The 26,333-nt window shown below is 46.9% G+C and overlaps 11 protein-coding genes; 7 read left to right on the forward strand and 4 right to left on the reverse strand.

The window, feature by feature from the left end:
- The first annotated feature begins 10 nt into the window (after positions 1–10).
- On the forward strand, positions 11–2,901 carry CNAG_05606 (ATP-dependent DNA helicase PIF1). XM_012198486.1 has 10 exons: positions 11–158; positions 224–280; positions 328–1,013; positions 1,071–1,213; positions 1,277–1,845; positions 1,921–2,153; positions 2,224–2,295; positions 2,357–2,409; positions 2,482–2,554; positions 2,623–2,901. The coding sequence occupies exons 1-10, from the start codon at positions 78–80 to the stop codon at positions 2,729–2,731; spliced, it is 2,076 nt and encodes a 691-aa protein (XP_012053876.1). The 5' UTR covers positions 11–77; the 3' UTR covers positions 2,732–2,901.
- On the reverse strand, positions 2,799–5,861 carry CNAG_05607 (cytoplasmic protein). XM_012198487.1 has 6 exons: positions 5,377–5,861; positions 4,664–5,324; positions 4,130–4,614; positions 3,900–4,069; positions 3,041–3,845; positions 2,799–2,984 (listed from the first exon to the last, which is right to left on the reverse strand). Exons 1-5 carry the CDS (start codon positions 5,809–5,811, stop codon positions 3,041–3,043), a joined length of 2,556 nt encoding a protein of 851 aa, XP_012053877.1. The 5' UTR covers positions 5,812–5,861; the 3' UTR covers positions 2,799–2,984.
- A 179-nt stretch (positions 5,862–6,040) lies between these two features.
- Positions 6,041–7,668, forward strand: CNAG_05608 (hypothetical protein). XM_012198488.1 has 7 exons: positions 6,041–6,112; positions 6,173–6,409; positions 6,490–6,516; positions 6,574–6,717; positions 6,774–6,870; positions 6,932–7,006; positions 7,065–7,668. The coding sequence occupies exons 2-7, from the start codon at positions 6,293–6,295 to the stop codon at positions 7,436–7,438; spliced, it is 834 nt and encodes a 277-aa protein (XP_012053878.1). The 5' UTR covers positions 6,041–6,112; positions 6,173–6,292; the 3' UTR covers positions 7,439–7,668.
- A 126-nt stretch (positions 7,669–7,794) lies between these two features.
- On the forward strand, positions 7,795–8,808 carry CNAG_07888 (hypothetical protein). XM_012198547.1 has 3 exons: positions 7,795–7,810; positions 7,863–8,572; positions 8,637–8,808. Exon 2 carries the CDS (start codon positions 8,267–8,269, stop codon positions 8,510–8,512), a length of 246 nt encoding a protein of 81 aa, XP_012053937.1. The 5' UTR covers positions 7,795–7,810; positions 7,863–8,266; the 3' UTR covers positions 8,513–8,572; positions 8,637–8,808.
- Positions 8,809–9,090: 282 nt separating this feature from the next.
- On the forward strand, positions 9,091–13,083 carry CNAG_05609 (hypothetical protein). XM_012198282.1 has 11 exons: positions 9,091–9,300; positions 9,392–10,280; positions 10,330–10,812; positions 10,862–11,163; positions 11,224–11,358; positions 11,412–11,963; positions 12,017–12,067; positions 12,125–12,244; positions 12,302–12,471; positions 12,534–12,681; positions 12,749–13,083. The coding sequence occupies exons 1-11, from the start codon at positions 9,271–9,273 to the stop codon at positions 12,920–12,922; spliced, it is 3,054 nt and encodes a 1,017-aa protein (XP_012053672.1). The 5' UTR covers positions 9,091–9,270; the 3' UTR covers positions 12,923–13,083.
- CNAG_05610 (hypothetical protein) lies at positions 12,964–13,973 on the reverse strand. XM_012198489.1 has 4 exons: positions 13,847–13,973; positions 13,485–13,784; positions 13,215–13,431; positions 12,964–13,158 (listed from the first exon to the last, which is right to left on the reverse strand). Exons 1-4 carry the CDS (start codon positions 13,876–13,878, stop codon positions 13,105–13,107), a joined length of 603 nt encoding a protein of 200 aa, XP_012053879.1. The 5' UTR covers positions 13,879–13,973; the 3' UTR covers positions 12,964–13,104.
- Positions 13,974–14,037: 64 nt separating this feature from the next.
- Positions 14,038–16,293, forward strand: CNAG_05611 (cysteine synthase A). XM_012198283.1 has 13 exons: positions 14,038–14,315; positions 14,368–14,426; positions 14,475–14,486; positions 14,534–14,579; positions 14,642–14,753; positions 14,823–14,943; positions 15,000–15,005; positions 15,060–15,330; positions 15,388–15,576; positions 15,625–15,635; positions 15,684–15,733; positions 15,799–15,945; positions 16,012–16,293. The coding sequence occupies exons 1-13, from the start codon at positions 14,072–14,074 to the stop codon at positions 16,118–16,120; spliced, it is 1,377 nt and encodes a 458-aa protein (XP_012053673.1). The 5' UTR covers positions 14,038–14,071; the 3' UTR covers positions 16,121–16,293.
- A 110-nt stretch (positions 16,294–16,403) lies between these two features.
- CNAG_07889 (hypothetical protein) lies at positions 16,404–17,630 on the forward strand. XM_012198284.1 has 2 exons: positions 16,404–16,969; positions 17,025–17,630. Exon 1 carries the CDS (start codon positions 16,453–16,455, stop codon positions 16,963–16,965), a length of 513 nt encoding a protein of 170 aa, XP_012053674.1. The 5' UTR covers positions 16,404–16,452; the 3' UTR covers positions 16,966–16,969; positions 17,025–17,630.
- CNAG_05612 (hypothetical protein) lies at positions 16,950–19,063 on the reverse strand. XM_012198285.1 has 8 exons: positions 18,279–19,063; positions 18,068–18,219; positions 17,978–18,006; positions 17,717–17,903; positions 17,546–17,659; positions 17,468–17,481; positions 17,353–17,428; positions 16,950–17,300 (listed from the first exon to the last, which is right to left on the reverse strand). The coding sequence occupies exons 1-8, from the start codon at positions 19,038–19,040 to the stop codon at positions 17,072–17,074; spliced, it is 1,563 nt and encodes a 520-aa protein (XP_012053675.1). The 5' UTR covers positions 19,041–19,063; the 3' UTR covers positions 16,950–17,071.
- A 25-nt stretch (positions 19,064–19,088) lies between these two features.
- CNAG_05613 (hypothetical protein) lies at positions 19,089–25,663 on the forward strand. XM_012198286.1 has 20 exons: positions 19,089–19,445; positions 19,502–19,635; positions 19,695–19,844; positions 19,899–20,108; positions 20,159–20,439; positions 20,494–20,854; positions 20,908–21,120; positions 21,182–21,685; positions 21,739–21,919; positions 21,974–22,379; positions 22,428–23,451; positions 23,503–23,615; positions 23,678–23,836; positions 23,891–24,110; positions 24,152–24,279; positions 24,332–24,740; positions 24,800–24,883; positions 24,967–25,091; positions 25,146–25,272; positions 25,341–25,663. The coding sequence occupies exons 1-20, from the start codon at positions 19,241–19,243 to the stop codon at positions 25,569–25,571; spliced, it is 5,265 nt and encodes a 1,754-aa protein (XP_012053676.1). The 5' UTR covers positions 19,089–19,240; the 3' UTR covers positions 25,572–25,663.
- The window catches only part of CNAG_05614 (YbgI/family dinuclear metal center protein), a 1,392-nt gene continuing 712 nt past the window's right edge, over positions 25,654–26,333 (reverse strand). The window contains exons 5-6 of the mRNA XM_012198490.1: positions 26,030–26,327; positions 25,654–25,958 (exon numbers count right to left, since the gene is read on the reverse strand). Coding sequence (XP_012053880.1) covers positions 25,743–25,958; positions 26,030–26,327 — 514 coding nt within the window. The 3' untranslated portion in view covers positions 25,654–25,742.

Raw genomic sequence — 26,333 nt, forward strand, 5'->3', positions numbered from 1 at the left:
TGTTTTTGTTGTTTTCCCTAAACAACTCCTCCGTCCGCTCCGGGCATCTCACATAGCCTAACTACCCATAAACCGTAATGCCAAAACCAGGTTTCTACGCTGTCAGATTCGGGAGACGTCCAGGAGTGTACATTACCTGGACAGAATGCCAACAACAGGTCAGTTCATCCAGCAGCATTTATTTGCTAAACATCTTGACTCATCTTGCGTTATCTCGTTTTAGGTACATATGTTCCCCGGCGCTGTATTCAAAAAGTTTGGCACATATGACGAAGCTAGTGTTAGTCATCACGCGATTCTCCCCGGAATCTGCTAACATTCACAAAGCTATGGGCGTCTCTAAGGCCACAAACTCCTCCACCGCCGGAATCATCAAAAACAGATCAGAAGGATGGCTTGAAAGAATCAGATAAGGGCAAATATATCAGCAATTCTGCCGACTCATTAGTTCAATGTGGCGCAAGATCCTCTTCCAAGCCATCATCCTCTCATCCTGTGCATCTCTTGTACCAAAAGGATTGCAAGCGCGAACGCTCAGAGGACACTAGCGATACCGATTCATCAGGAAGAAAGGCAAAGGAAGGCAAGCATGATCGTGATGAAGATGAAAACGAGCATGACGGGTTCACGGCCATGGATGACTATATCTCTGTGCTTCTCCCAGATGAGGAGGCTGGCCAAAACTCTTCAATGCAAGTAAACGGCGATATAGCGATGGCAGAGCTTCCTGCCGCTGGGGAGGAGGCTAAACTTTCTTCTCAACAGTCAGAGATCTTCGCAAAGATCATGAACGGTGAAAATTTCTTCTTCACAGGATCCGCTGGTACAGGAAAATCTGTTTTGTTACGTGCTATCATCAAAGCATTTAAGAAGAAGGAAGAACAGAGAGAGCAGAGAGAGGCCACCCGATCGTTCAGGGGCTGGCAAGGATATCGTGGAGCCGATAAAGTGGAGAAAGAAGAAGTAATCAAATGGTCACTTGCAGTCACAGCAAGCACCGGTATGGCTGGCGTGTAAGTACTTCGTGTTTGTCAAGACATGGCCCGAGACAAAACTAACTTTCATGCAAGGAACATTGGCGGTACGACGATTCACTCTTGGGCAGGGATAGGACTTGGCGTAGACAACGCAGAAAAACTGGCTAGTAAAGTCCGGTCCAATGCGCAATCTCGCAAACGATGGAGAACAACTGCGGCTCTCGTCATTGATGAAAGTAAGTGCCGGAAACATCACAACATCCTTTTGTTTTTGTTTACTGACTTCCTCTGCAAAAAAGTCTCGATGATTGACGCTCCACTCCTCGATAAACTCGATTACATCGGCCGTATAGTCCGCAACGATGACCGCCCTTTTGGAGGTATCCAGCTCATCCTCACCGGAGACTTTTTCCAACTCCCACCTGTGACCAAGGGCCAGGTCCCTCAATTCGCTTTCGAAGCCAAATGCTGGCCCGAACTCTTCTCTCACAAAAATATTAAGACCCTCACCCGCGTGTTCCGTCAGCGAGATGATAGATTCATCAATATGCTGGAAGCTATGCGGCGGGGAACTGTCACGCCCGATGACACCGTACTCCTCCAATCTCTTAACCGTCCAGTAGAATACCCAGATAACATCGAACCGGTTGCCCTTTACCCTCAAAAAAGAGATGCAGAATCTGTCAATAACGCTCGGCTGGATGCTTTACCAGGAGCAGTAACGCTTTATGACTGTCACGACGTACCGGGATTCACTGCTGGTGGTTTCCCAATCACTAAAACAGAGGCAACTGTCAAACTGAACAAGAATACCATCTGGCCTCAGCAGCTGTCACTTAAAGAAGGTGCGCAGGTGATGCTCGTAACCGTGCGTTCCTTGTCCTCCCTTGTGTTTTAGCGAGCCACGTTTTCTGAAATGAACTCTCACTCACCCTGACTGTAGAACATGGGCGACGGCGTCCTAGTGAATGGCTCAACCGGTACTGTCGTCGACTTTCTCATTATCCCAGATGCTATCAAACGAGGTATCCACCTACCCGAAGCGGCCATGAAAGGCCAAACATCGATGGATACGGAATTCCCGGTCGTAGCATTTGCCCAATCCAAATTTGCGAGGAAAAAGGTGCCAGAAAAAGTTATCATCCCTTCCATGAGCGTTGATATGTTGAATGCATTGTAAGTCGCTCTTTCGCCTCTGACGTTCACTTGATTTTGGGAAGAAATACTTACCTTGTAAACAATAAAGGGGACAACCGGAAGCGACTAGATATCAGATCCCGTTGATCTTGGCATGGGCACTTACCATACACAAAAGCCAGTAAGATATCCATTCTTTCTTCTTGCTTTCTGACCCGCGTCCAAAAGCTAAGGAAATACAGGGGTCAAACACTGGAGCGAGTTAAGATTGATCTTGCCAAAATCTTCGTTGAAGGTACGTATATTTCGTGTCGTTCGGATTGGATTGCCCATCTGTATGAGACTGACTTCGCTTGATGACATACAGGTCAGACATATGTTGCCATCTCCCGAGCGGTCAGTTTAGATGGTTTAGAAATCCTCAATTTCCGTCCCGACTCGTGAGTTCTCATTCGAATATTATACATCACATTTTTTCGAAACGGGACCGTGTCTGATGTGACTACAGTGTAAAAGCCCATTCAAAAGTCATCAATTGGGCAAGACCATACGAAGAAGAGCAAGCCGCAGAGGAGGAGTGGAATAATCTCGAGGTTAACTTTGGTATATTATATTAGAAGAGCATCTTTCATCAGCCACGCATCATATCTGTTGATTACATTTGTGTACTCGACCGCCCGTCCCCCCATTTGTTCATATCAAGCATGTATCCGGCCGTCGATGCCTTAATTTGTCCACAGGTCTGATCACCTGTAATTGGTATCTGGATGCATCATAATACGACAAATACAAAACCAGAACAACCAGAATGGGCTTCCAAAAGTACAACTAAGATTTCCAATTTGATATCCTTTGAATCTCTTGCATAACCTTAGCGAGATAAGTTAATCAGCGCTTGCCCATTATATTGACTTCCTTTGACACACCTAAGCAATAACGCATTCAGGACATACATCAAGGAAATTCCCTTGTTGGACATACCCCAAATCTCTCCTTAGCGCGCCTCCGTTCCTCTGCACCTCAATAGTATACACTTCTTCGCCTGTTCCAGGCACTGGATACCACCATCTCAGCGTCTGGCCCTGAATTTCCACGCGCCCATGGGAAGCGACAATCGTAACATCCAGCGATAGTTGTGCGAAAGATGAGTAAGGAACAGAGCGGATCGATACAGATGAGGGGTCGGAGGATTTGATAGCTCGTTCGTCTTCAATAAGATCGACCTTTGACGTTTGTCGCGAGGAAACGGTACTGTCGTCACCATCAGCCGACGTCGACGTTGTTTGCCCCAAATTTGGATTGTGGCCTGCTGAACGGGAAGCATTCAAGCTGGCGGCATAATGAACGAAGGGTAGATAAATTTCCGTGTAAACTTGTTCGTTGGCGATATCATCTGCCCGTACGCGCACAGCGTACTTGAATTTGGTGCTAGTAATATCAAAGTCGATCCTTTCTGGGATGCCCACAGTGGCCACCGGGTATGGTCTGCAGAAGGCAGCTACGGCCCTTGAGCCATCGAGAATCAAAGTGGGGGAGAAATCGCCAGAGTCGATCACAGAGGGAGAGGGACGCAGTTTGGAAGCACCAGACATGGGTACCGTGAGGGTAGCTGAGGAGTTGGTCAAGCTATTGGAGTTTGTGGAAAAGTTGGGAGTGTCGCTTCTGGGCGAATCGTGATACGACTCCTGCTCCTTATCATCCACGCTCCATAGAGATAAGTCTTCGCCATTCCTAGTATCACAGTCGTCAGTGCTCCACATGCTTGCAACCTATCTATGAACTTACCAGTTATCTCCCCATTCATGGACATTGTCCGGCACGTAATTCCAAATGGCATAATTTAGACAATTGGGACCGTCGCAGGCATTCATAGAGCAATCCATGGCCTTCTGCTGGCTGGAGTAGTCACCCTCACCTCGGCCTCCATCGACGTATCCATATGCTTTCTTGTCATCCTGTAAATAGTTTCAGCCTCGAATCAGACAATCCACAAGGGCAGCAAATTCAGGTCTTACCATATCATATGGAATTCCAATTTCCCCAACGAGCGTGGGATAATTGCCCAGGATGTCGATTGTATCTTGCTTCAGGACAGCTAACTCACCCTGGATCATCTTTCTAATCGGCCCTTCTCCTATTCTCACAGCCTGCACTATACTCCAATATTTTTTTCGTATCACACCGATTGCGTCGGCATTGAACCAGTTCCAGTGCTTGGTCATGAGAGTGAGACCATCATAGAAATGTGGGGAAGAGCAGGCGCGTCCTTTGAGGAAAGACTCGGGAAGTTTTGGTGGTTGGCGGAGGACGGGAGCTTGGATGAAGTGGATGGATTCAGGGTGATGCAAACGGATGCGAGATGAATAGGCTAGCCAATGAAGTGCCCAGAAATCATCTACAAAATCGACTTGGTGGCCAGGATTGGTTGGGAGAGTAGAGAAATAGTCAGGGCGAAGAAGTGTCGATGTAGCGATCTCCCATACACCATGATGAGCCCAAACTGCAATAATATGAGCGGAAGTGCATTATAGGGCCATGATTTGACTTACTGCAAGTCCCAAGGGCCCATTCTTTTCCCCTTGTCCAACCCCATTTTCCACTGCCTCTCTTGACATCATCTTCCTTGCTTAACCAAAGCTTTACTCCTTTTGGATCTATCGTTTGACGACTCCCTCGATAGGGTCCCATCGGTCCAAAGTTCCACGCCTGGACGTCTTGTGCTTCTCCCATTCCAAGTCTCATACCTTCTATCGGAGTAGGGCTGGGACCTTTTTTCAACTGTTGTTCTGCAGGGATTACAGCAAGGTCCTTGCAGCCAATCAGACCTTCTCCCGGCTCATTGATAGAATCCCAACCTATGACGCACTCGTCCAAGAGGTCGCCCGCTTCTTCAGCAATCCGTTTGGCAAGCTCTCCTACAGCGTCAATGAAATGATCTTGCAAAAAGTCTTGAATGTTCTTGCCGTCAATGATGCACTTGGGCGCGTATGTTTTGCCTGCAAAGAAGAAGGTCCAGATGGTCTGGTTAGCGAGATGGGTATAATTGGTGCCCCATATCATGGCTGGAAAGTCTTGTGGTTTTGGAGATTCTGCACTTGGCCATTCGCAATGGAGATAAGCGGCTGCAGTCGCTGTAAGATGATAGGGGTCAATACCGCAGGCGTATAGTGTCCATAAGGGAGCACCTGAACCTCCAGTAAATCGAGACCACTTGTGGATGTCAGTCATTTCTTTAGCATTCACCTCTCGAACATCCACTCACCACATCCTGATGCGGATCCATGAACACTCTAAAACCCCACTCTTTACACTTTCGGAGGACTGCAATGATGTAATCCATATAGGCATAATCGTACTCTTTAGGCCCTGCATGTTCGAGGCTCTCCCAGGTGAAGACATATCTAAGAAGGTTGTATCCCCAAGCTTTCAGCCGTGCAAGATGGAGATCTGCCGAGCCATCGTCGAGATTCAAAGGTTTGTTGATGAAATCACCTTTCCCCGCTTCTGCAGTTTCCCAAAAGCCTTCTCGTATGTGACTTGGCTGATTATTTGGGTGCTTGGCAGATCCTGAAAGATTGACCCCCCGCAATACAAGGGAACGGCCATTAACGTCCTGAAAGTGAAGGGTTGAGGAATGGATGTAGTGAGGAGAAACAGGATTCCCCGTGACAGGAGAGACTTCTGGTGGAGGAGGCATCTTGAAGGGCGGTGGGAGAAGAAAGGGAGAAGAATACGACAGAAGTGAACATAATACATCCATACAGACGTCGATCGCGTAAACGAAGAGGTGGGCCCACTCTTCTGGGGTCCCTTCGGACAACGCCGTCTTTCACCGCTGAACTACGTCATAGAAGGTGGAGGTCAGTTACTGATCGCTGTAGTAAAAAAAAAAAGGCAACACGGGATCACAAAGAGGCCAGCGTTCTAATTAAGTCACCGTGATGCTGCTGCTATTAAGAGGAAAAGCATTATGCCTGTCGAACACAAACAGCGTAAAAGTACGTACCACATCAGTGAGAAACAGATTCGCCACTTCAAGTAATAATCTCAAACTACAGGTTTATAGGCTGGAAGACAGCGCGCGAGCATTGTCGTTACGCATTTAACATATTCATTCCATTCTGCAACTTCAACTTCTTTTTTGCCATAATATCAATTTACATAGCCAGTGATCAAACATGCCTTCATGCAGAGTGACCAACAACACTGCGCATCCGCTCAACATCAGTCTCAAGCAAGTCACTGCGCTTCACTTTGAGAATGGCGTGCAGCCTGGTCAGACTATCAAATTCAAGGTGCGGTCGATTTATTCCTTTATACCTTGCCGCCCTTCCTTAGGAAAGATATAACTAACGATGATGGACTTGCTCTGTAGCCAGGAAAGGTTTGGTTCACTTTTGAAGTAATTACTGCACCTGATATTATTAAATGCGCAGCGGCTGACCTTGGAATATCCTAGGCGTTGGTAGATGATGGAAGCAAAAAATCTCGCTATTCCGTTTTAAAATCCGCAGCCACCATTGCCGTCATATCAGTGGCTGTAGGAGCAGTAGCTGCTACTGCAGGCGCTGCTCTTCTCCCAGAAGCAATAACGCTCGAGACGGTGCGCTTGACTTAGCGCGTTTTGGCATTGACTTGTGTTGATGAAACTCATTGTAGGCGGCAGCGGCGAGCGTAGCTGGTGGAGCCATTGCCAAAGGCGTGACTGCCGCTAAAACGGCCTTGATAGCCAATTCTGGGACTATTGCACGTATATGTGAGTATCCACCGACCGCCTATCAAGACAGAATCCCGCTGATCAAATGTGGATACACCAGCGTCGGTAGCTTTGCCGAAAGCTATCGAAAAGCTGTCTGCGGAATCTGGAGGTCTGACCTCACTGCAACGAGAAGGTATATTCGCTCTTGGTATATAGAAGTTTGGATAAATAGTTGACCACCCCCTCGATAGTCCTCTCGATCGTTGCCTCGCCAACTCTGTCGTCTGACGTCCGTCACAAATCTGCTTCCCTCCTTCGTTCCCTCCACAAATCCTATACAAAGGACAAAGCTGCTGGTCAGGAAGCTTCCTCGTCGAACACCCCCGATGCTAGTCAGCCGTCAGCCACTCTGACACCTATGTCGGACGATGAAGCGGAAAAACTAGAAAGGGATGTTGAAAGTGGGGAGGTGGACGATAGAGTGGAAAACACGGCTGTGAGAACAGATGAAGTACTGAGAGTACACGGCATCTATATGAAACACCCCAGGCAGTTTGAGATCAGGGTGGGAGAGGAAGGAAAGCTGGCCCTGTTTGATGTTGATCAGAAAAAGTTTATCATGTAGAGGCACGCTTCATTTGAACCGTATGGTCTAGTGATGAGGGCATCATCTTCAGTCTCGTTCGTTGTATGTAGCCTCTAGCTCTTTTTACTCAAAATTGCCAATTTTATATTGCTGCTCCTCTTTTCTGCGCTGTTGTGGTCCCTATCGTATCGTATCCATGTAACACAACTGTAGTTCGCCAATGATACATTACGAGTCATTAGATGAAAGTTAAGGCAGTAGGATGTTTCAGTTATACACGTGCGCCACATGTTATGATGATTCGGCGATACGGTAAGCGGCTCGAGCATTCGCCACCCGCCGATCTATATAAATCAACCGCCCGCGCGTTTGTTGTCTCTTCTTTTGTCGAACTGCCGGAGCAAGGCATAGGTGCGTTCTACCTATACCTTAAGAACTCTCAGACTGATATATCATGGAACAGGTGCCGCTCGTGGAAATGTTGGCCCGTGGTGTGACCACGTAAAAAACATGGAATGGACAAGACTGGATGTCCTGGTTCCCGTTGCCCTTGAGGGCCGAAGACAGTCGGATGCTACAGAGCATGACTTAACCAAGCCAGATTGATCAGGCTTGTCGGGGCGATCACCGCTATCGTGCCCAGGAAAAGACCGCTGCAAGAGCGGCAGACAGGTTATGAACCTGTGAGGAGCTGTGGTACAACATCGGTACACGCTCGATTCTCTGGCCAGAGAATAACTTACCTCTTCGCTAAGGAAGAGGGAGACCTCCTTAAATGGAGTCGCTAATCCTTCGGGATGTACATACGTAGAGAATGCTCGAGTAGCGTTGGAGCTCTACGGGCCTAGCCGTGCCGATCGGCTTTTGATGGCGCCTTGCGTCTGCTTGACGACTCTGTTGTCTTGTAGCCCTCGGCGTTGCAGTCTCGCCAACTTATCGGCTGCGCCTTCCTCTAAGCATCAACACAAGCATTTGTCTACCGCTCGGCTTATCTTCGATTGTCTCTCGTGCTTTACCGCCGTTCCCCACATCGCGATATGTCTTGTGTTGGTGTGCTTCTCCCGGTGGTCGCTCCTACCTGTTGCATGTGCCTCGGTATCCTATGCCTACTAAGGGATTTCTTCTGGCTTATTGCCGTCATGGCGATCAAGTGATGGTTCGGGGCATGCTTTGGTGAGTTCTTTTCAACATCTAAGTTACCTGCAATCAAATTATGCTGATATCGCGTCGTTCGTAGTGCTGTGATCTTTGGCGTCATGATTGAGATGGAACCCTGGATATTCGTACTTATGCATTGGATCGGCTGCCACCAGTTTCAAGCTTTCTATAACCGTATTTTGACCATCACTACTGGCTTGCTAACAGAGCAACTTGCCTTTCGGCTTATGATAACTGTACTCCTTTCACTCACGCGTCCTTGGATACACGAGTTGCTTTGAAACTTTTATTCATAAGTGTTCCTCGCTCGAAGCACTGTTTTAAAGTATTCTTGTGGAGCCGTTCGTTATAGGCCAAAAACAGTATCAGTATGGCAAGAAAAAGGATGATTGGTGTCAATAGGCTGCGTTAATATCGTTGGCCTAAACGATAATGGATTGCTCAATGATGACTGGACAAGGAAACAAGGAGGTAAGAGCTTGTCATTGAACATGCAATGATTCGGATAGTAAGAACAAGATGCTCGAAGATCGCGTCGTTTCTATCTGAGCTGCATTCTTTTTCCGCCACGGCCTTGTTTGTTTTCAACTTCAATTCTACATCCGCCATAGCTCCTCCATCTCCCATTTCACAAATCATCCAGCGCTCATTTCTTATCTTTGTACTATCTCTTCAACCCCGAGCTATCTGCATAGCAATCCTGCCACTGCATAATGTCTCTCCACGAAGGTAATCGCCGGCGCGTAAGTGTCAATTTTTCGTCCATCCGTAATCTCTTTGTACACCTCTGTGCACTGAGCTGACGCGTTGTTTCGTGGCTTTTGTCGTCTCCAGGACGCATTAGAAGCCCTAAAGCACAGAAAATCAACTCAATCTCATCCTCCAATTTCCCGATCTCCGAGCGTCGAATTAATACGAGATTCTGATATTCTGGTGCCCCCCTCCTCTTCGCCTGCCCCCACACCTCAACAATCAAAATATTTTGCCTCGAAAATTCCTCAGAAAATTGGGGGATCGGATTCGTTGGACAAGCGCACTGACGCCGGGAAGCACGAGAAATATCCATCCTTGAATGGCAGCCCTAGTGATGTGCTCAGAGCCATCCACAGGCATTCTCCACAACCCCTTCGTCGCCCTAAACCGCGATATGTAGACCCAGACGAAGAAGAATCCCCTGTAAAACCAACGCCTGCTGCGCCGAGTATGATCTCGAGTGTTCGCCAACCTAGTTTAGTCCACGCCGCCCAATCAGTCCGTGACGATCACGAGGAAAAGATGATCCAAAGGCTTAGTAGCCAATTTCCTAACGTTGAGCAATCAACAATCTCCTCGCTACTTCGAAAATATCCTGGTAATCCAGACAGGGCGATCAATCAGATCCACTATGCCAATCAAATGAAGGCTGAACAAGAATCCTACACCTCGGCAAAAAATGCAACTTCAAAGAGATCCAGCCCCTTACCAGTCCCCGCTAGTCCGGTTGCATCCAACTCGAAATCAAAAAAGAAGAATGAGAATTCAACGATTTACGCAAATCGCAAGCGTAACAGAAGAAGCAACGATTCAGAAGAAGAATTCTCTGGAGGCGGAAGCGAAGACGATTTCTCCGATGGCGAGGATGGAAGAAAACGACGCAAAGGAGAGGACGATGAACCTGATGCAGAGGATGCGGCCCTGAAGGCATTCAATGAGGACAGTGTGGAGACTCTTACTGGTACAATCGGTATGTTTTGGAGATGGTTTTTGGGGGCCTGGCTGACCTCTCGCTCTAGCCTGTCGTCCTGAACAAGCCGCGATTATTATCAAGCATCGTCCATATGAAGATGTCGAGGATGTTCGTGCAAAACTCACCAAGGCGCGAGGGGTTTCATTCAAGCTGTTTGAGCAATATACCGAAATCATGGAAGGTTTCGTTCAGATCGACGCTTGCTTGAACAGATGTGAAGCCATTGCCTCAGACATTGCCAAGGCATTAGCGGTATGGAAAGGCGCGTCACACGTTCAGAATGGAAGCGTGGTGGGGACACCCAGATCAGATGGGCTGAACGATGTCAAAGTGGACGTTGCCAAGGTCTCGGAGCTATTGAAAAATGAGACGGATGTGAAAAAGAGGAAAATTCTAAAGCAATACATCCAGACGCAACCTTCAACATTGAGTGAGGGAACGGTTTTGAAGGATTATCAATTACTGGGTGTGAACTGGTTGAATCTCTTACACTCGAAGAGGATTGGCTGTATCCTTGCGGATGAGATGGGTAAGTTTTTCGATCTTCCTGAAGACAACCAGGACTTATTCCTGTATAGGCTTGGGCAAGACCATCCAGGTCATCGCGTTTATTGCCGCTCTCAAGGAGCGAGGTATCATTGGCCCGCATTTGATCTTTGTCCCCGCCTCGACTCTCGAAAACTGGACTCGAGAATTCAGGCGTTTCGCTCCCGACATTGATGTTCAGACCTATTATGGTTCACAAGCAGAGCGCGCCGGACTGCGGAGTGACCTGAAAGCTCAATTCAGGAGAGGTGAACTGGAGGTAGTATTGGCCTCATATACTCAAATGACATCTGCGGATGATCTAAGTTTCTTTAGGAAGAAAATTGATTTTGAGGTACGTGGCAGCTGCAAACCGCCCATGCGGAAGAGATTGCTTACTTGATGATGTTTTCAGACTTGTGTTTATGACGAGGGTCATCGACTTAAGAGTTGTACGACCAAGGCTTACACCGATCTGCTTTCTATCAAACCAAAATGGCGTTTGCTCCTCACCGGTACTCCTTTACAGAACAACTTGCAAGAACTAGTTGTAAGTCCTTCCACTTGGTTGATAAATATTTCACTAAACAGGCACTGTGCCAGTCTCTCCTTATGTTCATTCACAAAGACACATTCACAGATGCTGAACCCTATCTCCGAGCCATCTTCAAATCACAAGGGTCTGCAAGTCTTCTATCTCACACCCGAACCACACGTGCTCGTACAATGCTCACTCCTTTTGTACTCCGTCGGCGCAAAGCTCAAGTCCTATCTCTTCCTCCAAAGGTTGAAATCGTGGAGCATTGTGAGATGACTAAAGTGCAATCCAAACTTTACAGCGAAACTATGCAGAAGTCAAAGAAGATCTTGAGCGAGTTGACTGAAGAAGCGCTGGAGGAAGTCGCAGGAGAAGATGGATCTGTTGTTACGGTCAAGAAGTCAGAAGCGGGCAAGAAGCCTGTCAAAGGCAAGAAGGCATCAGGAGTGACGACAAGTGGTTCAAACATTCTTATGGATCTCAGAAAAGCGGCTAGTCATCCTCTTCTGTTCCGACGGCTATACACGGATGCCAAAATCAGGCAAATAGCCAAAGCATGTCTGAATACGCCATCCTACTGCGATTGTAATCTTGACTATGTTATTGAAGATTTGCAGGTACGCCCAACAGTCGACGAAGAGGAGAGAAGCCACTAATGAAATTCCGATAGTATATGAGCGACTATGAAATTTCAAACTTTTGTACTTCATCTGTGGAAGAAGTGAGTTTAATGTGCAGGAAGCAGACTTGGACGATTGCTGAATTTACGTCTCCAAAGGAACTCCATAAATACGCTCTCGATCCTGAGGTGTTTTTGGAGGGAGGCAAGGTTATGGCAATGGTCAAACATATTGAAAGGTGTAAAGCCGAGGGCAAGCGAATGCTGCTTTTCTCCCAGGCAAGTCATCAACTCTTTCTTCTTTTTTCTATAACCAGTTGCTAACAAACATAGCAGTTTGTCATGATCCTTGATATCTTGGAAGGCGCCTTGAACCATCTGGGAATTCGATACACCAGGTTGGATGGACAAACCAAGACGGATGAAAGGCAGAGTCTGGTGGATGAGTTTAATGACGATACCGACATAACTGTGTTCTTGTTGTCTACCAAGGCAGGCGGTGTTGGGTGGGTTATACTTGTCGTGTTGTGTAGTCCCATCTGCTTGGTCGCTGATAGACTTGGAATAGTATCAATCTCACTGCTGCATCTGTGGTTGTCATCTACGACCAAGATTTCAACCCTCATAACGACCGACAGGCTGCTGATCGCGCTTACCGGATAGGGCAAGAACGGAAGGTCGAGGTGATCAAGTTAATTACCAAGAATTCTATTGATGTGGGTTTCCTTGTTGTTTGTGCTCGACTATAAGAAGAATGACTAATATATAACTGGAATACAACAGGAGGACATGCTGGAGATTGGTCTCACAAAGCTGCAACTGGACGATATGGTCGGAGGGGAGGAGATTACACTTGACGGTACGGATGGTGCGGGTGCCGATGATAAGACAGCAAAGGAAACGAGGAAATCCTTGTTGACGCAATTAAGGACCAAGTTTGTCGAGTCGGAATCATGACCTGTGTATAAAGTACAATTACAAGTGTGTCAGTAGACATTGTTTTACCAGTACCAGTATAAGCATCAGAAGTAGTGGAGTAAGCCACGTAAAGTCACAGCATTATTGGGTCTTTAGTATATCAATCATTATCGTTACCATGCATATTGTTCTGTTACATCACGTCGGCGCTAGGGCAGCTGTCATGACCCAAACATTGACAATGCCCGCATATGTCTGTCTACAGCTTCACGGAACTAACACCATACACATTAGCAACAATTCGTATGATGAGGCTCCAGAAATGACGAACCTGATCGTTATCAATACCCTCTTCGCGCGAGTCCAAATTGACCAAAGGATTTCGTACCACATATTCTAAGAAGGGCCCCATATAGAGCTGTCGCAAAATGAACCGCAGAGAATCAGACGTTGGGTCGGAGAGAAGAACGAACTTGTACCCAGTTGGTGTCTCAAAGAGATGCAGTTTGTATTGAGGTGTCGTGTAAGATGTAAAAGGTTCATCATCGCTGCACGGTAAATCATCAGCCACATCACATAAGACCAAGCTGACATTACGCACCGTCCAGACAGTCTTTTAACCATACTCCTTAGTGATATCAATACACCGTACACCAGTTTAGCCTCTTCATCAAACGGAAGCCCTTTGAGAGTTCTTCCACTTCCAAGCCCATCGGATTTGATATCCACTGTACTTCCTTGTCCGGAACTGCGCTTCTCATCGAATATTGACCTTCTGTGCGCGTCCGCTGGCTGCGGTGCTAGTGGAAGACGATGGACTCCAGGTTTGAAGGAGGCAGGGGGAGGTGGGCGGACAGGACTGGTACGATGCCAATCTTGGTAGTAAACACAGTCACAATGGCTTATAACGGGTTGTGTCAATGTTGTCTTCTTCCTAATAGGAACGAGCCATTAATTGCTCACCGATCAAAGATATATAGAGAGAAAATGGTCATTTGAGTGGAGCAGTCTGTTTAAACGCTATACAGTAGTGTCAATACACCATTGTTCGTTATAGCTCTAGGAAAATCGCAGGACGAGCGCGTCGCTGTTCGGTGGCTGCCCCCGTCGGTGATTCCTGCCATAGATAACGTTCATTATTATGTATTCTCCACTCCATCTCCTGTTGCCTCCCATTACTTTGCCGCCATGGGAGTATTAGACTACTTCACAGCATTCTCAGCCAAGTTTTGGGAACGGCTACGTTTTCCTTCAAAATTCACGCGCGATCTCGTATGGGGCATAATTCTCGGCATCACCGTATCACTTTCCTCCACTTCTGCGGCTTTAATATTACAGGAATGGAGAAGAAAAAGAGCTATACAAAGGATCCCACCTAGGCCTATCGAACTGAGAAGCGATGAGATCGTATCCGGGGTGACAGGTTTGATAGGTTCGTGTTGCTCCTTTGCAGACAGTACTTGCTATCTAATTCTAAGGAACAGGCAACACACCACTAATACGTATAAATTCATTGAGTGATGCCTTGGGAGTAGAGATCCTGGTATGTACATATCTTTAAAGCGGAGCGAAGCTAATACATATGCTCCAGGGTAAAGCTGAGGTCCGTCATTTACTCAATAATCTCTCCCAGGCTCACCATAGATACAGTTCCTCAACCCCGGAGGTTCAGTAAAGGACCGAGTAGCTTTACAAAGTAAATGTCGTTCACGCTAAGCTATCCATGTTCCCCAGTATCGCTAACCTTCAGCGGTATAGTTATAGAAGATGCTGAGGCTCAGGGCCTTTTGTATCCCAATACTGGATCAGTGCTCTTTGAAGGTACAGTAGGAAGTACAGGAATCTCATTGGCAACGGTGGGAAAGGCTAAGTGAGTGGAAAACCTTTATATGAGTGTAATAAACAATCTGCAGTATCACTGACGATCTGCGATGCATAGGGGCTATGAGAGCTGCATTATCATGCCTGATGATGTTGCGATCGAAAAGGTGCAGATTTTGGAAAGGCTCGGGGCAAGAGTAGAGCGCGTAAGGCCTGCAAGTATTGTGGATCAGAAACAAGTACGTATCAGTCATGATAGTTTCGGTTTGAATGTATCACTGATGTATTATGGCAGTTTGTAGTGGGTGACGAACCGCGCCTTTCTTCACATATCGAGTCTAACACTTTATGTCAGAACCTCGCGCGCAAGAGGGCTTTGGAATTTGGCAAATCGGAGCTTACCAATATCCCTGGTCATGGAGAAGAGATTGCCGTTTCAACAGCAGCTGAGCCGTCAGAAGTCAATCATCATCATCTTTTCCCTTCCGCCTTTGAACACAAACCTCGCGGTTTCTTTGCCGACCAGTTTGAAAACGATAGTAATTTCATGGCACATTACAAAGGGACTGGCCCAGAAATTCTGCGGCAGACTAGCGGAAATCTAGATGGTTTCGTGAGCGGAGCCGGTAAGTATGGCTGGTCGTTCCCCATTACTACTCAACAGTAAACTGAGAAGAAATCAGGCACTGGAGGCACTATCGCAGGAACAGGATGTTTCTTAAAGAAGGCCTTGCCTGACCTCAAAATCGTCCTTTCTGATCCTGAAGGTTCTGGATTGTTCAACAAAGTCCGATTCAATGTTATGTTCGACCCCAAAGAAAGCGAGGGAAAGAAACGACGACATCAGGTGGACACCGTGGTGGAAGGTATAGGTAAGTATGAGATTCTGTCCATGATACTGAGAACTTACCCAAATTTAGGGATCAATCGAGTAAGCATTGAAACAGCGGGATTTATGGTATCTAATCCATAAAAACAGATCACCTATAACTTCTCTTTGGGATTATCGGTAATTGATGACGCCTACAGGTGAGTCCGCACTGACAGTTTAAGATGGGTCGGTTGAATGGCCAGCTGATAAACAACCTATTCAGAGTATCAGATGAAGAGGCTGTGGCGATGTCTCGATATCTTGTCCAACACGATGGTCTTTTCCTCGGTTCTTCCAGTGCTTGTAACCTGATTGCATGTGTTCGACTAGCCAAAACTATGAGTCGGGGGTCCCGAATAGCTACAATCTTGTGAGCTTATGGATCACCGAGGCTTCGTCGAATGCGAGGGTATCACTGACGTTTATCCCGCGCTAGGTGCGATTCTGGATCGAGACATCAAAGCAAGTTTTGGTCAGATGACTACTTACGAGCAAACAACATCACTATCGATCCTTCCATTGTCGATCGTTTATTGGAATCATAAAAAAACAGAATAAATGGAGCGCCCTGTATCGGAGATTGACCACAGCACAACAATTTCAGATGGATCATCCGCGAAGAGACCCTTATCATTCCCATATTCCACTTCGTAATATATGGCAGAAAAGGATGCATAATTGATCGATTCATCTAGTATACTGAGAAAATAGACGGAAATGATTTCAACTGTCTTATGTGTAATTACGTAATTGAAGATTTCTGTCTGAAATTGTGGCCGAATGTCCGTCCTGCCAATGCCGGCGGGCCGTAATCAAAATCTTTGCAGGCTCAACTTCCTATTTCTCCCTTGTTTGCAATATAATCCATAATTAATTCATGATGGACCGCCAACTAGAATCTCGCATACTTTTGGAGTCCATTTCAAAACCCACAAAACTCTCCGCCAATCACACCTATGCCCATCTCAAAAATTTCGTCCACTCCCTGCCCCATACCCCAGTTCGCACCCAGGTCGACCGACTCGCCGATGCGCTCGGCGTAGAAATTGGGGCAATTGCTCCTGAAGAGGGCGATAGGCGTGAAAGCTTGCGTGAAGCTGAAAGGGCTGCAGCTAGGGAAGCAAGAAGGAAGAAGAGGGAGGAAGCAGAAGAACAACAACGAAAAGCGGAGATGGAGAATGCGATCGAGGGGCTAGAAGGAGATAATGAAGAAGATGGCGGAATGGAGAATGGAGCAGTGGGCCAGGATGGTGAAGAAGGGATGGACGACAGAGGCGATGTGGAATATGGAGATGTTGTCGATGACGATGATGATGAGCCAGACAATGAGCATAATGTTCATGAAGTGGATGGCGAAGGAGACAACCAGATGGACGAGGACTCCGATTAACTGTGTAAGATACATTCAGCATCCAAATACCTATTGACATTTTATTAATGGTAATAAAGCGCATACAACAACATCAACAATTGATATCCAGCATATTATTTATACCCTACACTCCATCTCCAATACATGGTCCCCTCCCTTCCTTTTTCATATCTAGAATCTTGAAGAATCCGCATCCCTTTCCCACACCTGTTTGGGTTGCACTTTGACATTGCCAGAAGAAAATCATATCATCTTCAATTATATTCATACTGCTGGAGACGCGAGGACGAGGTTTGGAAGATGCTGAGGACAGGCGAGAGCGGGCTTTAGCTTTCTGATCCGCTCGAAGAACACTTCAAAAGATCAGTTCTTCACTATTTTTTTCCGAACGTTAATGTAACATACGTTGGAACACCGCATCTACATGTTGGGGTGCCTTCACGAGGACCGAAAGGTCCGGCATTTGGTACAGGGTGGAAGTCTTGACATGAGCTTGAGTCCGCCGATTTTTTTTACTTACCTTCCCGGTAGAAGCTATGATAGAATGAGTCATGTCTAACGAAAGACAGAAATAGGGCATATTATCGCTGCGACTTACCGAAAAGTGATATTGATCCTAGATGTGAATGCCTGTTGTGCATCCTTAGGGATCGGATCTCCCGCGATATCATATCCCGGTCTAAACAAATCTATCGCCTTCTGAGGGGGGACGCTAGGAGTGTGACAGTCCATTTCAAGCTCAACAGATCATGATAATAAGACAGCTCACGTATGCTTGTATCTCTCCTGACATCCAGCATTCATCAAGCAAAGAGTATTGTGGGCTAATATTATCTCATATGTGCGAGGAAGTTTATCGTTCATTATAAACGCCGGGTCAGAGGGAGTCTCTCGTAGCCGAAATGCTCGGGATGTTCCCAAAGATAGAGAAGCTATCGTGGTATAAGGACCCAAATCTAAAACTTCGTCAACATCGGTACTTCTATGTGTTCTCGACGACCTATGAGACAGAAATATTGTAAGAACTGACATGTGAGCTGATCGGCATGCCATCCGACTCTGAAAGTACCAAGTGAGCATTTGATGGCGACCTATTATCGAGCATGTTGCGATGACTCACGAACTCCGAGAACCATCATAGTGGTTGGCTCCACAAACATTTGCTTTCCACTCACCCGCCCATTCAGGCCCGTACCTTGGTCTTTTTCTCAAATTCTCGTTGACTGCTTTTTCGACGATCTCCGCGGCCCTTGCCAAAAGTGTTGGATAAACCTAGGGCGTGAGTGGCATTAGCTTGGGCCATATGAGGCTATTGAAAGTCAGATGGATACTTTGGCAGATCTTTGTTCCATCCCAGCATAAAAATACTTTCCTCCTCCATACCCTCCCCCTTCTTTTCGATAGAAACCCGTCGTATGCGGGCTTTTCGCCGCCTTCCCTGCGATATAGAACCGCTTGGCAGCCCAAGACTTTGATTCTTCCATCATGAGAAGGTAAAGAGCGGATGCTAACGAAGGTGATAAAAATTGGCTGATAAAAGTGAGGGGTAGTGAATGTGAGTCAATCGAGGCCTGCGACGAGAGATGAATGGGCGGCTGAGGGCCTGATTTCTGTTTTACCGGTGAAGAAGGCGCTTTTCCCAAGATTTCGAAAGCATTGGTGACAGGCTTGGGCGGTGTTGTTTCTGAAAGAGTATCGCCCCTCTTTTTATCTTCGTCTATAGTAATGGTAGAAGTTCCACTAATTTTACTACCACCAGCTGCCGACAGTGTCAAGTGACGATCGGTTGACTCAGCTTCTTGTTTTCCTTTTGCTTTAACCGCTCTTTTGCTATCTCCAGGGCAACCGAGCCATCCTTGCAAGCTTGATCCAGCTTTGCGTTTTCTAGGGGTCTCGGGGCTGGGTAAGGAAAGTTTCTCTGCAGCTTTAGCGACGTCGCCATCGACCGAAGCGAGCACCTCTAGGGCTTGCGGTGGAAGTGCCAATGGATGGATGAGGGAAGCGAGAAGAACGAGTTTGGTTTCGGTATCCAGTTCTTCCTCGTTGCTTGTATTTGCGTTGAAATTTATACTAGCGTCGGCATTGCTAAGCATGGTGCTTTGGAGGTGTATATGCATGCAAAAGTCAAGAAAGATGTAAAGGAAATCCGCTATTTGTTTGTGCCGATGCAGAAGTGTCGACGACATCATCTATCTCGAAAATGGTCAACGCATCTGCCACCATCTCTTCGTCATCGTTATACTAAACGTGTACTTTGGGCAGCTGAAGCTTTCCTGCTGCCAGCGCAACGACCATGGCCCACTCCTCGCCGCCATTGAATACCCAGCCTTCCGAATCCCGTGCACTCAAACGCCCCGCGTCGCAGAGTCGCCTCACACAGCTTCTCATCCCGGGACGGTCACGTAGCGGCTCGACAACTTCACAAACCAGCGTGAATATCGAGGATAGTGGGAGCAGCGGTAGGGTAACCCCGGAAGCTAGGACACGAGCTGGTAGGGGTGAGTGAAGCTTGACAACTAGCAGCACTATTTCTAATATATCGATTGCTCTGAAGCTGCTGCGGCATCGCTTTTGGCAAATGACCCAAAGTACAAGCGATTCAAGCAACAGGTTGACAAAGCTCTACAGTCATTTGAAAATGTCAATGAATGGGCAGACTTCATATCCTTTTTGTCTAGGCTTCTTAAGGTACATTCTCGCAACTGGTCTTTAGAAAATGGCGATGCTTACCGTTCCTTATTCAATAGACGTTGCAATCACCTTCACCGCCGTATCACGAAATACCCAGGAAGCTTATAGTCTCCAAGAGGTTAGCACAATGCTTGAATCCGGCGCTACCTTCAGGGGTCCATCAACGTGCACTCGATGTCTACTCCTATATATTCAGCATAATTGGGGTAAGTGTGATCGATTCCTCCCCTCCAAGGCCTCGGCTGCTAACTCCACGATAGACTGATGGTCTTCAACGAGACTTGGCGATATGGTCCTCAGGTCTTTTTCCATTCTTCCAATACGCTGCCACATCGGTTCGTCCTTTACTGATCAACATTTACGAAACCTATTATCTGCCACTCGGGGAGAACTTGCGGCCTGCGACGAAAGCTTTTGTGCTGGCTTTGTTGCCTGGGATGGAAGAAGAGGCGGGGGACTTCTTCGACAAAGTGAGACACCCTCCACTGAGCAAGCAAGCTATGGACTAATTGATATCCAGATCCTTTTCTTACTCGACCGCCTGTCCGGCGCCATCTCCCCGTCTTTCTTCCTCCAAAACATATTCCTCATTCTTATCACTTCGCCGGTCTCGCGTCTCGCGGCTCTCAACTATCTCGCTCGGCGGATGACAAAACCTCTAGACCATCCAGACGCAGCTATTGAAACTGGCTTATTAATACGAGGATTGGGCGCGGCCTTGGATGATGAGAACGTCCTTGTCAGAAGGAACGCATTGGATCTTCTACTGAGAGTGTTAAAGCTGGAAAGTAAAGTTTTGAAGTAAGGTTTCCTGTCCCTTTGTTTATGTGGATGGCTAATAGTAACTGGAAATAGGGAGGCGGAGCTCAGTGATAAACAATTGATCATCGATTCTGCCACCAGTGTTGTTCTTCAGAAAGAACTCTCGCTCAGTCGACGAGTATACACCTGGCTTCTCGGAACAAGCGGGTCGCCTAATGATCAGTTAGACTACTTCAAAGCCCATGGCTTAGATTTACTTTCCTCCACGCTCTTGCTTAAGATGGAAAACTCGATGGTGGAGGACGATGGAAGAAGAGACAATGACCCACAAAAACCGTTCAAAATTTTTCTATCGCTCTTGGATAAATGGGAAGTAGGAGGAGTATTGTCTGAGAAGGTAGCAATACCAGCTCTTAGGATCGTGATGGATGCGCCATCATCTGGCTTGACTGAAGTGGGTTTTTAGTCCATCTTCCGGGATCTGCTAGCTAACGGTTGACGCTGCAGGCGTCAAATATGGCTAGCGCGCTATATGAAGCAGTGGAGCCATCTATCATTTGGAAAGAGTTGCACCGTTCTGTTGAGGAAAGGATCATGCGGGGGAATAAAGGCGATGTCGCCCTTGTCTCTTGGCTACTGGACAATGTGCCACAAAAGGATGAGGAGATTGCAGCTTTACATCTCCCTCTGCTGCTCGATAGGATCCTAGAGCTTATAGAGGTTAGTGATCTTCCGACAGCTCTGCTCAAAATGATGCTGACGTGACGTTTCATGTGGCCAGTGCGATAACATAGTTGCCGATCAACTGCCCGACGCAATCCGACTTGCGGTCTCTCTCGTTCAGCACATTCCCGCAACCGTGTTTTCGAAGTCGTCGTCGACTTTTCATCATCCTCCTACTGAAGCGCCTCCCCTTTCTCAATGTCTGTACGAGCAAAAACAACAACTGGTTGACATCGAAGTCCGGCTTAATGCCCATCTTCTTCCCCATATTGTTCAGTCTGCTTTTTCAATCTGCGTAGCTGCCCTTAAAGGATTGGATCCCACCATTTTACTCCATTCCATTAATATCATAAGTGTCTTGATAGATTACGAGGTCCCTGCGCTGGGAGAAATAGACGGACCTACGTGGCTGAGTGCATTGGTGGACAGCTTGCCTCGAGTGAAAGCATTTGTGGTGGTTGAGGCCCTGGTGATGGTCGCACTCAAGGCTAGCAGATCCGATCTGATGAAGTCAGGGATAGCGGTGACATCAGACAAGACAATATCTGCTATTCTAGATTCTGTGAGCCCCCTTTAGGCTTCAAAGTAATTGGTATTAACAAATCAACTGTATAGCTTTTTCGATACCTGCAACCATCAGCGTCACTTTATCATAGTCGGGCGGTTGAGCTTCTTTGGGATTACAACCAGCTTGCGGAGATACATACTCTGGAGAATGTCATCACGCGCAGAATGACCAAGTCATCATCTATCAATTATTCTTTGGAGGCATTCGGCATTTTCTGGCGATTGACAGGTAAGATTTGTGAAAGGGTTGGAAGCGACATTACATTAATCGCTTTCTTGACAGATGACTCGATGCTTCCTGGTGAAATATTCCATGTTCCTGTTTGTACTGTGCTGGAATCCCTAAAATCCACGGATCCTAACGTCCAGCGTCAAGCTGAAACATGGCTTCGTCTCAATCTCCGTTCATATTTTAGGGTTCTTGACCCTCTTCTCAGCCGTCTTCTTGACCCTTCAATCAAATATGATTCTATTCAAGGAACATATGATGGTCTTGTGGACCTGAATTTGATAAGACATCAAATCGAGAGTGTTACCACTCTTTTCCAGTTTGGTGGCCAAGGATTGTGCAAAACCTGTCAGGTAGAAGAATTGAGTGGTTCTTTACATTCGACTTTTGTCTCAAGAGCAGAAAAGGCCTTTCCTGGTGTAAAGGGATATATGGAACTTATCTGTCTACTTCTGATTAGGTGAGTTGCTCGTTACAAGTATATGGGTCGACTCCTAATATTTGTTAGGTTCATTGACTCGGAGACGAGCCCGCAGATGGGCAAAAAAGCTTTGCCTCTGATACTCCGTGTGCAGAGTGCTGCCCTTTCCCTTTTGCAGATGATAGTGTCTCGTGGAGAAGTTTCCCAACCCCTCATATCATCTCTCAAAACCACACTCGCCAACAAACTACTCTCGGCAGTCCAGGCAAGGCGACTTACTTTGCAAAGTAAAATGCTTCACCTCCTTCACTCTGCTATCAATGCTTCTTCTTCCCGTCGTGAACCATCTTCCCGGGTACCTAGCCAGACACATCGACGAGGTGCTTCATCAGTGACGGAAAAGCCCCTGTCGGTCGATGTCTCGGTATCAGACTTTGAGCATCAGCTAGTCATCACAGTAATGCAAGGTGTGGCAACGCCTTCTAATATCCCCGTCCTCCAACACTGGATCGACTTTGTGCTGATGACCGTACCTCTTTTGGTCAATCGGCCTAACCTGCTGCACACTCTAGCTGAGTGTTTTAGTCAGGAGGCACGGGAATTGGTGCAGCGCATTCAAGAGGGGCATGAGAAAAGGTCCTTCCTACGGGATAGGAAAGACGCTATGGTCAAGCCGGATGAGATTCTCAATGTAACAGACGCAGAGGTCATTATGACTCTCAATGCTCTTGAGCGTGTGCTTACTATCTTGAACAATCCCACGTCGGGAAAAGTAGATGATTCTAATTCGGGGCAAGGCGAAAGTGGAAGTCGGATCCTCGGTTTGGTATCTACAGTCTTTACCGTTGAAGCTCCATCGAATGGGTTGAAACCCGAATCTCCGAGATATCTAGACGATGCTGTTCATGCGTTGTTGGTAACCTGGTCCGTTACATTGCCGTCATCGGAAGCAGGAGACGAGAGAGCGCTGGTTGAAGACGTAAGCGATCAGACATATGTTAATATTCGAGGCCGAACAAGGAAAGTACTGGAGAAGGTGTTTAGGGCAAACCCTTTGGCGGTCATCTCTAGTTGTGTGCATGTCTGGTCATTACGATCCGGGCAAGTGTCGGTGAGTGTTCATTATCTGAAAAAAAAAAGAGTCTTCTGACGGTCGGCATAGGATGAAGCAATCTTTGATTGTGTTGATACACTGACACCAAGTGCTCAAAGAGTTGTGGAGCTAGTCTGCGACTTGGCTTCTGGGAGGTCGGGGAAAGCTGTTTCAGACTACAGGTACGTTATGTGTCGCCTTGCTCATAGATCATATGGTGGCTGATGATATGATTCATTCATAGAGCCGATCCATCTTGCCTTGCTTTTCTTGAAGCATATATTTCTCGCCTCGAGGCTCCCATTGCGGTCCAGGTCTGGTCAACCATGTTTGGTTTTGCCCGAGAGCTTGTCAGCACAACAACGACAGCCTTTACCCGATCTCAGCTCTTTTCCCTTCTTCAGTGAGTCGATAATATGTGTTGGCTTTGGAGCGTAAAGCTCATTGTTCTATGCAGGTGCCTTACCGATTTATCTCTAACGATATCAAAAACTACTGCTCTAGAAGATCGTCGTTTGCGACGAGATCTCCAAGACACCTACGCGAAGGCTCTGGATCTCGTTGTCAACAATTCCCTAAAAATGGCAGAGGCTGGAATATGGGATAGGCCTGACATAGCTAAACGTGTAGACGCTGATAAGGAAAACGACATTGACGTAGAGAAAGGACTAGTGAAGGTAAGTGTTCTCGAAGAAGTCAAAACTAACTGAAGCCGCAGATCTACGACTACCTGGCCAGTGCAGTCATACCCAATCTGAGGTTACTCTTGATTGAACCTGATAGAGTAAACTCGGCGTGCAGTGGCATCATAGTGGCCATTGTCAACCCTGCTTTCCGAAGACAACGGTGAGTATGATTCATCTTCGTGAAGCCCTTAGCTGATTGGCTTATCCGATAGCGTTGACGCACCGATCCTTCGTTTGATCCTTGAGATATCTCACATTCCCTCCACAACCAAGACATGGCGGCCACTCGTCTCTGACTTTTTCTCTGACCATCGTCTCTTTAAATCGAAGCCTTCTGTCGAAACGGATTACTGGAAGCAACTCATATTGGCACTCTTCACGTCCGATAAAGAGCGGTTTTCCGATCTCCTTTCCCGCATTACATCAACAAGCTCTGCAAATATAAATATCTTTATAAACAGAGAACAAGAAATGGCTGGCAAATGTGGGAACCTAAGAAGACTGAGTCTTATACTACTTGCAGCGGAAAGAAATCATTATCTGGGATTGTTGCCAGCCATCCAAGAGAGACTGGTCGAGATGTTGCGATCGGGAAATGTCTCCGCTCAAGTGCATTCCGAGGTAAGAATAAGGAGGTTGGTAAACATTTCGAGGTCATCAACTTATACAATTGGATCTAGGTGTATCTATGTTTGAGGGTGTTGATGTGCAGGATCAGTCCGCAACATCTTACCAACTTTTGGCCCGTAATATTGGCTGAGCTTGTATGTTTTTATTATTATCATTGATTTTTGTCTTGATGCCTCATAAAAGTGATCGGCGAGACTGATGCGTAACTATTGTTTAGCTGCGTATATTTGAGCAAACGTTAGACGAATTCCCGGAGGATGGATCGGAAGAATTGTTGCTGGTTCTGGCCGCTTGTAAATTCTTGGATCTATTGCTCGTCATTCAGTCTGAAGACTTCCAAATGTATGTCTTTTTTTTGGCCATGTCGTTGAAATATGCTGATGGATACATTTGCAGACACCAATGGATGTTTGTTACGGACACGACGGACGCGGCGTATCCCCCAGAAGAGTATGCTCCTGATGCCATGATGGATAAATTGGCCGAGTTGCTCAGTGAATTAGGTTCCAAAGGTGGTGATACTGTATGTTTCCCTTATCCTGTTAGAGGGCTTTTTTTTTTCAAACTGAACTGATTGTTCTTGAACATTAGGAACCTTCTCTCTCGGAACCGTCCCTCGTTTTGACATCCCCTCTGAATCGATTACCCAATCCTCTGCGTCGACCTCGTTTATCAGAGGTGACCTCCATCGTGAGCTTGCAACAACTTCAAATGTTCTTTGCACGGGCGAGTATGGACACATTTGAAAGCGTTTATGCGGAGGCGGCAGTTGATTGGGATGGGATTGAAGAAGGATTATTGAGCGAAATTTTTGATGCTTAGTGTTGCAATACGTCAACAAGGGTGATCGTTGGTAGGTTTAAGATTAGAGTAGAATGAATTTGTATGTTGTCACCGTGTATGGTGTACCTTGATTTATTCAAAGATACTCGTGCATACATCCTAGTTCGAAGCCCCCCACTCACCCAACTTGACACGTTACTCTTCCGCCCTTCAAACAACCCTCAAGGGATCCGCATCAGCTTTGCTGACTAGCACCTCCCATTTACCCCCATTCGCCCCGTATTCATCGCCTTGATCTTTAGTCTCCTTATTCAGTTCTTCCTGTAACCACGGTCGCAGCACATGGGAAAGGTAAGGGCGCTCGGTGTTTGTGTGATTGGTGAGGATCACAGTGGTTCCAGAAGCTACGTACGCAAGAATTTCGTGCTAATATGGGGTTATCCAGGAGGGAATGCGAAAAACGTCGCGACATATATGGTTATGAGATATGAACGTACGTGTGACATCTCCCCAGTGATCAATAAATCCGCCTCCACTCCTTTGAACACACTCCCACCCGAGCCGGCACAGACAGCAACGGATTTGATAGGCTTACGCACATCAGGCTGGGGTTCAGCAAGTTGAACGAAATCCAAACGCAAATGATCTTTGACCATCTTGATGGCCTGACGGGTGTCCAAAGGCTCAGAGAGTTTGGCGATGCGTCCCATACCGGCACCTTCAAAGGATTCAAGAGGGTCTGAAGGGACGATCGGGTCGTGGGAGATGGAAAGAGGGATGAAGGGTCTGATCAACCTGGTC

The sequence above is a fragment of the Cryptococcus neoformans genome, chromosome 14 (genome assembly GCF_000149245.1).
Source record: "Cryptococcus neoformans var. grubii H99 chromosome 14, complete sequence".
Lineage (NCBI taxonomy): Eukaryota > Fungi > Basidiomycota > Tremellomycetes > Tremellales > Cryptococcaceae > Cryptococcus > Cryptococcus neoformans.

What these genes read in the sequence shown, in the direction of transcription:
- CNAG_05611 (XM_012198283.1), top strand. Translation starts at nt 14,072, where the DNA reads ATGGGAGTATTAGACTACTTCACAGCATTCTCAGCCAAGTTTTGGGAA. An exon ending in GCAACGGTGGGAAAGGCTAA is followed by an intron (nt 14,754 to 14,822) that starts GTGAGTGGAAAA and finishes TGCGATGCATAG; the next exon opens with GGGCTATGAGAGCTGCATTA. An exon ending in GTAATTGATGACGCCTACAG is followed by an intron (nt 15,734 to 15,798) that starts GTGAGTCCGCAC and finishes CAACCTATTCAG; the next exon opens with AGTATCAGATGAAGAGGCTG.
- CNAG_07889 (XM_012198284.1), top strand. Translation starts at nt 16,453, where the DNA reads ATGATGGACCGCCAACTAGAATCTCGCATACTTTTGGAGTCCATTTCA.
- CNAG_05609 (XM_012198282.1), top strand. Translation starts at nt 9,271, where the DNA reads ATGTCTCTCCACGAAGGTAATCGCCGGCGC. An exon ending in GGAAGAAAATTGATTTTGAG is followed by an intron (nt 11,164 to 11,223) that starts GTACGTGGCAGC and finishes TGATGTTTTCAG; the next exon opens with ACTTGTGTTTATGACGAGGG. An exon ending in GTACTTCATCTGTGGAAGAA is followed by an intron (nt 12,068 to 12,124) that starts GTGAGTTTAATG and finishes ACGTCTCCAAAG; the next exon opens with GAACTCCATAAATACGCTCT.
- CNAG_05606 (XM_012198486.1), top strand. Translation starts at nt 78, where the DNA reads ATGCCAAAACCAGGTTTCTACGCTGTCAGATTCGGGAGACGTCCAGGA. An exon ending in AGCACCGGTATGGCTGGCGT is followed by an intron (nt 1,014 to 1,070) that starts GTAAGTACTTCG and finishes CTTTCATGCAAG; the next exon opens with GAACATTGGCGGTACGACGA. An exon ending in TGCCAAAATCTTCGTTGAAG is followed by an intron (nt 2,410 to 2,481) that starts GTACGTATATTT and finishes GATGACATACAG; the next exon opens with GTCAGACATATGTTGCCATC.
- CNAG_05612 (XM_012198285.1), bottom strand. Translation starts at nt 19,040, where the DNA reads ATGCTTAGCAATGCCGACGCTAGTATAAATTTCAACGCAAATACAAGC. An exon ending in TGGAACAAAGATCTGCCAAA is followed by an intron (nt 18,220 to 18,278) that starts GTATCCATCTGA and finishes CTCACGCCCTAG; the next exon opens with GTTTATCCAACACTTTTGGC. An exon ending in TATGATGGTTCTCGGAGTTC is followed by an intron (nt 18,007 to 18,067) that starts GTGAGTCATCGC and finishes TGGTACTTTCAG; the next exon opens with AGTCGGATGGCATGCCGATC.
- CNAG_05613 (XM_012198286.1), top strand. Translation starts at nt 19,241, where the DNA reads ATGGCCCACTCCTCGCCGCCATTGAATACCCAGCCTTCCGAATCCCGT. An exon ending in TACGATCCGGGCAAGTGTCG is followed by an intron (nt 23,452 to 23,502) that starts GTGAGTGTTCAT and finishes CGGTCGGCATAG; the next exon opens with GATGAAGCAATCTTTGATTG. An exon ending in CCTGCTTTCCGAAGACAACG is followed by an intron (nt 24,280 to 24,331) that starts GTGAGTATGATT and finishes CTTATCCGATAG; the next exon opens with CGTTGACGCACCGATCCTTC.
- CNAG_05608 (XM_012198488.1), top strand. Translation starts at nt 6,293, where the DNA reads ATGCCTTCATGCAGAGTGACCAACAACACTGCGCATCCGCTCAACATC. An exon ending in GTCAGACTATCAAATTCAAG is followed by an intron (nt 6,410 to 6,489) that starts GTGCGGTCGATT and finishes CTTGCTCTGTAG; the next exon opens with CCAGGAAAGGTTTGGTTCAC. An exon ending in AAGCAATAACGCTCGAGACG is followed by an intron (nt 6,718 to 6,773) that starts GTGCGCTTGACT and finishes AACTCATTGTAG; the next exon opens with GCGGCAGCGGCGAGCGTAGC.
- CNAG_05607 (XM_012198487.1), bottom strand. Translation starts at nt 5,811, where the DNA reads ATGCCTCCTCCACCAGAAGTCTCTCCTGTCACGGGGAATCCTGTTTCT. An exon ending in ATGGGCCCTTGGGACTTGCA is followed by an intron (nt 4,615 to 4,663) that starts GTAAGTCAAATC and finishes ATATTATTGCAG; the next exon opens with TTTGGGCTCATCATGGTGTA. An exon ending in TTGGAATTCCATATGATATG is followed by an intron (nt 4,070 to 4,129) that starts GTAAGACCTGAA and finishes AACTATTTACAG; the next exon opens with GATGACAAGAAAGCATATGG.
- CNAG_07888 (XM_012198547.1), top strand. Translation starts at nt 8,267, where the DNA reads ATGGCGCCTTGCGTCTGCTTGACGACTCTGTTGTCTTGTAGCCCTCGG.
- CNAG_05610 (XM_012198489.1), bottom strand. Translation starts at nt 13,878, where the DNA reads ATGACCATTTTCTCTCTATATATCTTTGATCG. An exon ending in TCTCTATATATCTTTGATCG is followed by an intron (nt 13,785 to 13,846) that starts GTGAGCAATTAA and finishes ACCCGTTATAAG; the next exon opens with CCATTGTGACTGTGTTTACT. An exon ending in AGGGTATTGATAACGATCAG is followed by an intron (nt 13,159 to 13,214) that starts GTTCGTCATTTC and finishes GTATGGTGTTAG; the next exon opens with TTCCGTGAAGCTGTAGACAG.